The sequence below is a fragment of the Nicotiana tomentosiformis genome, chromosome 10 (assembly GCF_000390325.3).
Source record: "Nicotiana tomentosiformis chromosome 10, ASM39032v3, whole genome shotgun sequence".
Taxonomy (NCBI): domain Eukaryota; kingdom Viridiplantae; phylum Streptophyta; class Magnoliopsida; order Solanales; family Solanaceae; genus Nicotiana; species Nicotiana tomentosiformis.
The window spans coordinates 16,610,846-16,623,048 of record NC_090821.1 but is presented as its reverse complement, the minus strand read 5'-3'; the positions used below and the strand labels follow the sequence as shown (position 1 = coordinate 16,623,048).

Here is a 12,203-nt window from a genome sequence, read left to right as displayed (position 1 = left end):
TTTTTCAAATTGGTATTATAATTTGTTGGAATTTGAAATTGGTGATGAATATTAACTCCGTTGAAGTTGGAGATCGGAGAATTTTGATGAATTTGTCGATTTAGAGTGTCTGATCCGATGTTTTGGATAGCGTGCAGCAACAAATAGTGAGGAGGGCCCACTTCACTAAGGCGAGAGGCGCGCAGCGAAGCGCTCGTCTTTTTTATGCGAAGTGACAATTTATACAAAAAAATAAAATATTATATATATAACTAAAAACTCAATAGCAATAATATATTAATAAATATATCAATTCAAAAATTTAAAACTCAATAGATAGTCATAGTAGATTCATCAACTAAAAGTCTAAAACAAGTAACATCTATTCTTCTTCAAGATTTTCAAATTCTAGAACTTCAAGAATGTTAGCATTATATTGGCTATCATCTTTTTCATCCTCAGAGTCTTCGTCAATTATGGACCGGATTGAACTTGCTACTCCCTTTTCCATATAATTTGAACTTGAAGAATTCCCTCTAAGACCATAGATATTCTTCTCAACTCCAGCCACCTTAGAAACAGTACCCCAATCAAGATCATCTCCTACATACACTTGTTCATCTTCATGATTTTGGGGAGCTCCAGATAACCATTCATTTGCCTCGTCAATGTTATCCAACAAAATTGGATCAATGGTATCCCGAGCTTTATAAAGACGCCTCAATGTTCTATTGTATTTAATATACACTAGATCATTGAGACGCGATAGCTCAAGCCTATTCCTTTTCTTGGAGTGAATCTGCGCATAAGTTGTTTAGATTAATTAATAGATACAAATATTAATACACTAAAGACTATATTAATATAATAAATCTTCTTCTTACATGCTCATATACGCTCCAATTTCTCTCGCATCCAGATGCACTACAAGTTAGGCTTAGTACTTTGACGGCAAACTTTTGCAAGTTTAGAGTTTGATGACCAAATTGCATCCACCATTCAACTATAGAAAAATATTTTAAAAGTTAATAAGTATAAATAAATCAAATAAATTAAATTAAAGCTATAAGGATTATCCATATTAAAGTTAGTTACCTGGCAACCTTATGTCTCTGGCTCTAATGGCCGCCTGTAAACCAAACATGCCATCTGCTTGTGAGTACCTATCAAACTCCTCCCCTATTTGATCTACCATCGCTCCATCAGAGACCAACTTCTCAAGATATTTATGGTATCCAACCCACACCTCTTAATCCAAAGTGCCATTTCTACTATTCTTGGAAAATAATCCCGGGTTCAGAATAGGGCCTGCTGCATGCAAAGGTCGATGGAGTTGATTCGACCACCTGCCATCAATAATCTCAAAAACTTTCTCATATTTTCTAACATCTCCCTCAAATGACGTTTCAATAGTTTCTTTGGCTCTATCCATAGCTTCATAAAGATAGCCCATTGGTGGTTTTCTCTCCCCATCCACCATACGAAGCACCCTAATAAAAGGACCACCAACTTTAAGAGCATGAACGACGTCATTCCAGAATGATGGAGAAATAAGAATTTTGGCAGTTTCTTTCCCCGCAGCTTCTTTTGCATATCTATTATCTTTCCATTAATTTGAGAGAACTAGCTTTCTCAACCTTTTCTTTTACAAGTAAAAACTATGCAAAGTCAAGAAAGTTATTGCAAATCTAGTCTTGGCCGGTCTCACCAAAATTCTTTCATTTGTGAAATTCCTCATCAAATTCAACAACAATGGCCTCTGAGTGATGTAAGAATATATCTTGACGACCTTAGTGAAAATAGTAAAAGTGACAATAATAATTTTATAGTTAATACTTAATAGTACATAAGTATAAATAAAGTTAAAGCTTTAAAGATAACTATATTAAAGTTATCTGAAGCATATTAATTTTCCTTGAATATGTCACAAAATATTAAATTGATACAATGGGCAGCACACGGAGTCCAATAAATGTGTGAATACATAGCTTCCATCATCTTACCCGCATTAACATTCTCACTAGCATTATCTGTAATGACCAGGACTGTTGTCTCGAGAGTTGTAGCCTCGTTTCTCCATTTACTATTCATTCCCTTCTTAATTATTGTTATGTTACTTGCCGGGGTAGTTGGTTCGGGTCAGGAAAGGTTTCGAAATAAGATGAGACACTTAGTCTAAAGGGTTAAAAGCTTAAGTTGAAAAGGTTGACCGGATGTTGACTTGTACGTAAATGGCTCTGGAATAGAGTTTTGATGGTTCCGTTAGCTCCGTTGGGTGATTTTGGACTTAGGAGCATGTCCGGATTGGGATTCCGAGGTCCGTAGTTGAATTAGGCTTAAAATAACAAAAGTTAGAAATTTAGAAGTTTGACCGAGAGTGGACTTTGTGGTTACCGGGCTCGGATTGGGGTTCCGGGAGTTGGAGTAGGTCCGTTGTGTTATTTGTGACTTATGTACAAAATTTGCGGTCAATCGGACGTGATTGATAGGTTTCGGCATCAGATGTAAAAGTTAGAAGTTCAAAAGTTCATTAGGCGTGAATCGATGCACGATTCATGGTTTTAGCATTGTTTGATGCGATTTGAAGGCTCGGCTAAGTTCTTATCGTATTTTAGGACTTGTTGGTATATTTGGTTGGGGTCCTGGGGGCCTAGGGTGAAGTTCGGATGATTATCGGATCAAGTTTGGAGTTAAAAAGGGTACTGTAGCTGGAGTCTTCTGGTGCAATCTCACCTGCGGAGCTTTAGTCACAGGTGTGAGCTAGGAAGTGCAGATGCGGCCAGGAGTGAGGAAGGTTGTGGTCACATGTGCGATGGATTGTCCGCACATGCGTGGTCATAGATGCGGAGAGGTTGAGCGCAGCAGCGAGGGGTCAGCACAGGAGCGAGAAGATGGTCGCACCTGCGTTTGCGCAGAAGCGGAGTATTTTCCGCAGGTGAGAAGGCTTGGTTCCAGTGGTTCACCACAGAAGCAGAAGGATTGTCGCTTTTGCGACACCGCAGATGCAGTTAAGTTGTAGCATATGCGGAAAGCCTGGGCAGAGTATTAAAATCGAGGGTTCCGTGATTTTCTTCATTTTGAACATTCCAAGCTCGGGATTAGGCGATGTTTGAGAGGGATTTCGAAGGGATTCTTGAGGTAAGTCACTTGTGGTTAAATTTATTAAATAATTATGTTTCCCCATTGAATTTCCCACCTAGAGTGTGTAGTTTAGAGGTGTAATTTTGGGAGTTTGAGGCTAGGGATTTGGAGAGTTTAAATTGGGGATTTGGGTGTCGATTTGGTGTTGGATTTTGATAAATTTGGTATGGTTAGTCTCGTGGTTGGATGTACCTTCGGATTATGTGACTTTTATCGGATTTTGAGACGTGAGCTCGGGGGTCGACTTTTGAGTTGACTTTTTGACTTTTGATTAAGAACTTAGTATTTCCTTATGGAATTGATTCCTTTAGCTCGTGTTGATTGTATCGAACTATTTGTGGCTAGATTCGAGGCATTCAGATGCCATTTCACGAGGCAAGGGCGTGTTGGAGTAGGGATTTGCACGGTTTGAGGTAAGTAACACTTCTAAACTTGGTTCTGAGGGTACGAAATCCCGAATTATGTGTTATGTGACGCACATGCTAGGTGACAGACGTGTGGTCGTGCACCGTAAGAATTGTGACTTGGGCGATTCCATGGAACAACATAGCGGATATATCTTGTCGTTATTCGTATTTTCATCACATGTTAAAGAAATTGAGCTGACAATCATGTTAGAAATCATACTTAGGCTATGTGTTGGTACTGTAGGGACCCGCATAGGTCCTGTTATATATTGAGTTATTTGCTAAACTGTCATTTTGTACCCAGTCATAGCTTTTACTGCATATTCTTTCTCAGTCTCTATTGTCCTTTATTGATACATTATATCTTCATTGTTTGGGCTGATTATCATGATTCTTGATAGCCCGAGAGACTGGAGAGTTGATGACTGAGTGAGGCCAAGGGTCTGATTATGAGAATATTTATGGGAGCGGGCTGCACGCCGCAACATATTATTTTAATTCATGCCATGATTGGCTTATTATAGCACTTGGGCTAGAAATGCCCCTCTGGAGTTTGCACATCCATAGTGGCGTAGGTACCTACTGAGTGCGAGTGCCGAGCGACTGGAAGGATTGAGTGACTGTGAGGAATGAGTGACTGTAAGGTTGGAGTGAATGGGAAGACTGAGTGACTGTTACTCTGAGAGTTTGCACCTGATTTCATTATTGTTGTACTTCAGCTGGCATATATAACTGTCATGTAGTTACTGAGATGTACTATATCCTGTTTCAATGGAACTTGACATGATTTAACTGTTTTGTCCTTAACTGTCGAACTTGAGAGCATGCCTACTTTCTTGTGTTGTATTTCCTTAATTGAATTTCACCCGTGAAGCTCGTCACTACTTTTAGTCCAATAGTTAGTCTTGTTACTTACTGAGTTGGTTGTACTCACGCTACATCCTGCACTTCGTATACAGATCCAGGTATTTCCAGACATGGTGGGTGCTGATTATCTGAGCAGCTTATTCATTTGGAGATTTCAAGATAGCTGCCCGGCGTCCGCATACCTTGACTCTCCCTCCCTATCTTTCATCTTTATGTATTTAGTTTCAGCTTTTCATAGACAGTATTTTCAAACTTGTGTTGTATAGACGTTCACGTACTTAGTGACACCCTGGTTTTTGGGAAATTTTGAGTTGAGTCTTGACATTTTATCCAGTTTATGAAAGCTTTAATTATTCGAACTTGTTTTAGTTCATCTTTTATTTAAAAGTGTTGGAAATGTTTTGAGGTGTCGGCTTCCTAGTACCATGTTAGGCGCCATCACGACGGGATAAGTTTTGGATCGTGACATTAATAGTATCAACTTGTACAACATTTTCCTTTCCAATTTTAGCAATAGTCTTTCTAAACAAGCTGTACATTTTGTTTTCATTCGTAGAAGAGTTGCTAGCATCATAAGATTCAAGAAAAACACTCCCTCTTGGAGAATTCACCAACATATTTATGATCATTTTTCCATTTAGTGTTGTCCATTTATCCATCATGATGGAACTTCCAAACTTGTTCCATTACACTATATGCTCCTCAATAATTTTGTCTATCTTCTTCACCTCTTTTTTAAGATGAGTTACTCTAACTTCATGATAGCTAGGAGGCTTCATTCCTGGGCCATATTGTCCTACGACCTCATAATTTATCAAAAGTTTTGTACAATTGAAAGGAAGCCCTGCATCATACATCCATTATTGCAAAGGCACTTACGACATGATCCCTCAAAATCTTCTTGGCTTCTAAACCTAAACTAGAATCACATTTTCTCTTTTCTTGTTGTTTTGCCGAGAAATAAAGATTGAGAGGACCTTTTGTCACCGTACGCGCCGTGGATGACCCACTAGAACTATTTGAAGATATCTTTTGAGTTTTTAAGGATGGGTGTAATGACCCGGCCAGTCGTTTAGAGAGTTATAGCCTCGTTTCCCCCATTTACTGCTCATTTGGTACTTTATAACTGTTATGTGACTTGCCGGGGTAATCGGTTCAGGTTCGGAGTGATTTCAGAATTAAATGAGATACTTAGTCTCAAGGTTGAAAGCTTAAGTTGAAATAATTGACCAAATGTTGATCTATGAGTAACGACTCTGGAATAAAGTTATGATGGTTCTGTTAGCTCCGTTGGGTGATTTTGGAATTAGGAGCGTATCCGGATTGTGATTTGGAGGTCCGTAGTGGAATTAAGCTTAAAATGGCGAAAGTTGAATTTTTGGGAAGTTTAACCGGGAGTGGACTTTTTGTTATCGGTGTCGAATTCCGATTCTGGAAGTTGGAGTAAGTCTGTAATGTTAAATGTGACTTGTGTGCAAAATTTGGAGTCAATCGGATGTGAGTTGATAAGTTTCGGCATCGTTTGTAGAAGTTGAAATTCCTTAGTTTCAATAAGCTTGAATTGCGGTGCGATTCGTGTTTTTGAAGATGTTTGATGTGATTTAAGGGCTCGACTAAGTTCGTATGAGGTTTTAGGACTTGTTGGTATATTTGGTTGAGGTCCCAGGGGCCTCGAGTTGATTCCGGATGATTAACGGATCAAAAGTTGAAGTTAAGAGATTGCTGAAGTTGGACCTCTGCTGGTGTAACCTCACATGCAGAGCTTTGATCGCAGGTGCGAGCTCGCATATACGGGCTGGCTTGCACAGATGTGATTTTGGAGGGGAGTGTGCAGGTGGTCGCAGGTGCGAGGAGTTTTCCGCACCTGCGTGGCCGAAGGTGCGATGAGAGAAGCGGAAGGTGCGCAGGTGCGATAGGGAATTCCGCACCTGTATGACCGCAGATGCAGCAGGGGGACCGCAGAAGCGAAACTAGGCAGATGAGCTTGGTCCGCAGAAGCAGCTTGGATGTTCGTAGAAGCGTATCCGCAGAAGCGAAGTGAGGGACCACAGGAGCGGAATGAGCCGCAAATGCGTGTGTGATATCACTTCTGCGACGCCACAGAAGCGGTTAAGTTTTCGCAAAAGCGAAAGTGCTGGACAGAACACTTAAATGAAAGGGTTCGCGATTTCGGATTCATTTCAAACATTTCAAGCACGGGTTTGGGCGATTCTTGAGAGGGTTTTCGAGGGGATACTTGAGGTAAGTCCCTTGTGCTCATTTTTTTATCAATAATCTTGCTTCCCCATTGATTTTCCCACCTAGTTGGTGTGTATTTAAGGTGTAAATTAGGAGTTTGAGGCTAGGGATTTAGAGAGTTCGATTTGGGGATTTGGGTGACGATTTGGTGTCGGATTTTGATAAATTTGATATGGTTGGACTCGTGGTAGAATGGGCTTCCGAGTTTTGTAACTTTTATCGAATTTCGAGACGTGGGCCCGGGGTCCGCCTTTTGAGTCAATTTTTGATATTGATTAATAGCTTGGCATTTTCTTATGGAGTTGATTCCTTTAGCCCGTATTGATTATATCGAATTGTTTATGGCTAGATTCGGAGGTTGTTTCATGAGGCAAGGGTGTGTTGGCATAGAGATTTGCTCGGATTGAGGTAAGTAACAGTTCTAAATTTGGTTCTAAGGGTACAAAACCCCTATTGCGTGTCATGTATTTGGATTTGAGGTGACGCACATGTTAGGTGACGGGCGTGTTGGCGTGCACCTTAGGAACTGTTACTTGGTCAAATTTCATGGAATTGTGTAGTTGAATAATCTATTGTTATCTATACATTCTCTATGTATTAGAGAAATTGAACCACAAATCATGTTAGAAATCATGTTTAGACTATGTGTTGGCACTATAGGGACCCACAGAGGTCGGGTACACGTTGAATTATCTGCTAAATTGATGTTTTGTACTCTTTCACAGTTTTACTTGTATATTATGTCTCAGTCTCTATTGTTCATTATTGATGCATCATATTATTGCTGCTTGGGTTACTCATCATGATTTCTGAGAGCCCGAGAGAATAGAGAGGTTGATGAGTAAGTGAGACCGAGGGCCTGATTGTGAGGATATTTATGGGATCGGGTTGCATGCCGCAACATGTTTCACTGATATATGCCATGATTGGCTTGTTATAGTGCTTGGGATGAAGGAGCCCATCCGTAGTTTGTACACACCCCCAGTGAGCGCATGTACCGACTGAGTGCGAGTGTCGAGTGCTGAGTGCCGAGTGCTAAGTGATTAAGAGGAATGAGTGATTGTGAGGAAAGAGTGATTTTGAGGTTGGAGTGTATGGGAGGACTGAGTGACTGTTCCTCTGAAAGGATGCATATGACTTTCATTTCTATTGCACTTCAGTTTTCATATATCACCGTCTTGAAATTTCTAAGACATATTATCTTCTGTTTCAGTTGAACTTGACATGAATTAACTGTTTTGGCCTTAACTGTCAAACTTGAAAGCATGCCTACTTTCCTATGTTGAAATCACTGTAATTAAAATTTGACTGTGAAGCTCGTCACTACCTTCAGTTCTTTATTTAGTCTAGTTACTTACTGAGTTGGTTATACTCACGCTTCACCCTATACTTCATGTGCAGATCCAGGTGTTTTCGAATACGGTAGGTGTTGATTTCATCGCACAGTTGATCTTCTGGAGATTCCAAGGTAGTTGTCGGCGTTTCACACACCTTGTCTCTCCTTTCTTATCTTTTCACTTATTGTATTTAGTTTCAGACTATATTAGACAATGTTTTCCAGACTTGTAATGTATAGATGCACATGTACTCTGTGACACCTTGATAGTTGGGAACTTCCGCATTGTGTTTTGGGTTTCTATCTTGTTTATGAGAACTTTCATTGTTTAAGTATTTTTAAATCATTTTTCTGCAAATATTTTGAATCATCGGCTTACCTAGTACCACCATAGGCACCATCATGACAGGTTAGGATTTTGGGTCGTGACAAGTTGGTATCAGAGCCTAGGTGACACAGGTCTCACGAGTTATGAGCAGGTTTAGTAGAGTCTTGCGGATCGGTAAGGAGACTTCTATACTAATCTTCGAGAGGCTGTCGAACCCTTAGGAAACTTCACATTCTTGTATTCTTATTCCAGTAACTAAACTTTTGTATTATATTCTCTCACAGATGGTGAGGACACGTGCTACCAGACAGGATGGCCAACCACCAGTACCACCAGCTAGGGCCACGAGAGGCCGAGGGCACGGTAGGGGCAGAGGTGCAGCTCGTGCAGCAGCTAGAGCAGCACCTGCAGATCCACCAGTTGCTCCAGCTTAGGAGCAGGTTCCAGATGTAGTTAGAGGATACCCAGGGTTTCTTGGATAAGTACCAGCAGATTCTTCGCGTGGCTGGTATTCTGGAGACCAGTGGGGTCTCGTTCACTACTTTTCAGTTCACTGGGGCTGCCTTCAGATAGTGGGAGGCTTACGAGAGGTGCAGGCCGGTCGGTGCAGCACCACTTACATGGCCGGAGTTCTCCATTCTCTTCTTGGAGAAGTTCGTGCCGTAGTCTCGCAGGGAGGAGCTGCGCAGACAGTTTGAGCAGTTACGACAGGAGGGCATGTCTCTGATGTAGTACGAGATGAGATTAATAGAGTAGTCTCGTCACAGAGTGTGGTTGGTTCCCACTGATAGGGAGAGGATTAGGAGGTTCATTGATGGCCTCATATATCAGCTATAGTTGCTTTTGACTCGGGAGAGGGTGTCTGGTGCTACTTTTGATGAGGTGGTTGACGTTGCTCGGCAGATAGAGATGCTCCGCAGTCAGGAGCGCAGAGAGAGGGAGGCCAAGAGGCATTGTAGCTAGGGTGGTTTTAGCGGTGCTCCTTTTGGGGGTCAGTTCTACCATGGCAGGAGTCTTCCGTATAGTTACGCTCAGACGGCTCGTCCAGTTCTCCGTGGTGCAACATCTAACCATGGTTCATACAGTTCTCATTAGGGTCAGTCATCTCTCAGCGCCTTCCAGCTCAGAGTTCGTCCCGAGCTCCATCGGTTCAGGGTTCATCTATGCCAGGTCCTTCTAGCAATTATCCTAGTGCTCGGGGCTCCCTCCAGTCCCCACCACCAACACCAGGGAGTTGCTTTGAGTGCGGGGAGTTTGGGCATATATGGAGGCAATGTCCTCGTCACCTATGAGGTCCAGTGCAGCAGAAGAATCAGGCTGCGAGTTCAGCACCAGGTACTTTACCACCCGCCCAACCAGCTCGGGGTGGGGCTCAGTCAGCTAGGGTCGCCCAAGATGGGGAGGCTAATCAGGTGGAGGCCAGGCCTGATTCTATGCATTCCTGCTAGGCCAGATGTTGTTGCTTCCGATGCAGTGATCACAGGCATTATCTCAGTATGCCACAAAGATGCTTCTGTATTATTTAACCCTGGTTTCACTTATTCATATGTATCATCGTATTTTGCTCATTATCTGGATATGCCCCGTGAGTCCTTAGTTTCATCTGTTCATGTATCTGCGCCAGTGGGCTATACTATTGTTGTGTACCGTGTATATCGGTTGTGTGTAGTGACTATTGGGGGATTTGAGACTAGAGTTGATCTTTTATTTCTTAGTATGGTGGACTTCAACGTGCTCTTGGGTACGGATTGGTTGTCTCCATGTCACGTTGTTCTGGATTGTCACTCTAAGACCGTAACGTTGGCGATGACGGGGTTGCCAAGGTTTGAATGGAGAGTTTCTCTAGACTATGTTCCTAGCAGAGTGATTTCATATTTGAAGGCCCAACAGATGGTTGGGAAGGGTTGTTTATCTTATTTGACCTTTGTGAGGGATGTTGGTGCTGATACTCCTTCCATTGATTCTATTCTGGTGGTGCGAGTTTTTTGGATGTGTTTCCTGCAGACTTGCCGAGCATGCCTCCCGGTAGGGATATTGACTTTGGTATTGACTTGGTGCCGGGCACTCAGCCCTTTTCTATTCCACCGTATCGTATGGCACCGACTAATTTGAAGGAATTGAAAGAGCATCTTTAGGAACTTCTTGATAAAGGGGTTTATTAGGCCTAGTGGGTCTCCTTGGGGTTCACCGGTTCTGTTTGTGAAGAAGAAGGATGGTACTATGCAGATGTGCATTGATTACAGGCAGTTGAACAAAGTTACAATCAAGAACAAGTATCCTTTGCCATGCATTGATGATCTATTTGACCAGCTTCAGGGAGCGAAGGTGTTCTCTAAGATTGACTTGAGGTCTAGGTATCACCAGTTGAAGATTCGGGACTCGGATATTCTAAAGACAGCATTCAGGACCCGTTATGGTCATTATGAGTTCCTCATGATGTCTTTAGGGCTGACCAACGCCCCAACAACATTTATGCATTTGATGAATTATGTATTTCAGCCTTATCTCGACTCGTTTTTCTTAATGTTCATTGATGATATCCTGGTGTACTCTCGTAGCCAGGAGGAGCATGCCCAACATTTGAGGATTGTGTTGCAGCGGTTAGGGGAGGAGAAGCTTTATGCTAAGTTCTCCAAATGTGAGATTTCGCTTAGTTTAGTGGCGTTCTTAGGGCACATGGTGTCCAGTGAGGGGATTCAGGTGGATTCGAAGAAGATAGAGGCGGTTCAAAGTTGGCCCAGACCATCCTCAACTACAGAGATTCGAAGCTTTCTCCGCTTGGCCGACTATTACCGTCGCTTCATGGAGGGTTTCTCTTCTATCGCATCGCCTTTGACCAAATTGACCCAAAAGGGCGCTATTTTCAGGTGGTCGGATGAATGTGAGGAGAGCTTTCAGAAGCTCAAGACTGCCTTGACCACATCTCCAGTTCCAGTTCTACCTTCAACTTTAAGATCTTATAGAATGTATTGTGATGCTTCTCAGATCGGTATTGGATGTGTTTTGATGCAGGAGGGTAGAGTGATTGCTTCTGCTTCGCGTCAGTTGAAGCCCCATGAGAAGAACTACTATGTCCATGATTTATAGTTAGCTGACATCATTCGTGCATTGAAGATTTGAAGGCATTATCTTTACGGTGTGTCTTGTGAGGTGTTTACAGATCATCAGAGTCTCCAGCACTTGTTCAAACAGAAGGATATAAATTTGAGGCAGCGGAGATGGTTGGAGCTAATAAAGGACTATGATATCACTATTCTGTATCATTCCGGAAAGGCCAATGTGGTGGTCGATGCTTGAGTAGAAAGGCGGTGTGTATGGGTAGCATTGCATCTATTCCTGTTGGTGAGAGACCTCTTGCAGTTGATGTTCAGGCCTTGGCCAACCAGTTTGTGAGATTAGATATTTTGGAGCCCAGTCGGGTTCTAGCTTGTGTGGTTTCTCGGTCTTCCTTATATGATCGCATCAGAGAGCGCCAGTATGATGATCCTCATTTGCTTGTCCTTAAGGACATGGTCCAGCACGGTGATGCTAGAGATGTTACTATTGGGGAAGATGGAGTATTGAGGATGCAGGGTTGGTATTGTGTGCCTAATGTGGATGGGCTATGTGAGTTGATTCTTGAGGAAGCCTACAATTCGCAGTATTCCATTCATCTGGGTGCCGCGAAGATGTATCAGGACTTGAGGCAGCATTATTGGTGGAGGAGAATAAAGAAGGATATAGTAGGGTTTGTAGCTCGGTGCCTCAACTGTCAGCAGGTGAAGTATGAGTATCAGAGACCGGGAAGATTGCTTCAGAGGTTAGAGATTCCAGAGTAGAAATGGGAGCGGAGCACTATGGATTTTGTAGTTGGGCTCCCACGGACTTAGAGGAAGTTTGATGCTATTTGGGTGATTGTGGATCGGCT

The 12,203-nt window shown here is 42.4% G+C and overlaps 1 protein-coding gene across 1 annotated transcript; it reads right to left on the bottom strand.

Moving 5' to 3' along the window:
• Positions 1-361: 361 nt before the first annotated feature.
• On the bottom strand, positions 362-1,174 carry LOC104092853 (uncharacterized). The gene is made up of 3 exons (XM_009598534.1): positions 1,075-1,174; positions 864-982; positions 362-778 (listed from the first exon to the last, which is right to left on the bottom strand). The coding sequence occupies exons 1-3, from the start codon at positions 1,172-1,174 to the stop codon at positions 362-364; spliced, it is 636 nt and encodes a 211-aa protein (XP_009596829.1).
• Between the last annotated feature and the right edge of the window lie 11,029 nt (positions 1,175-12,203).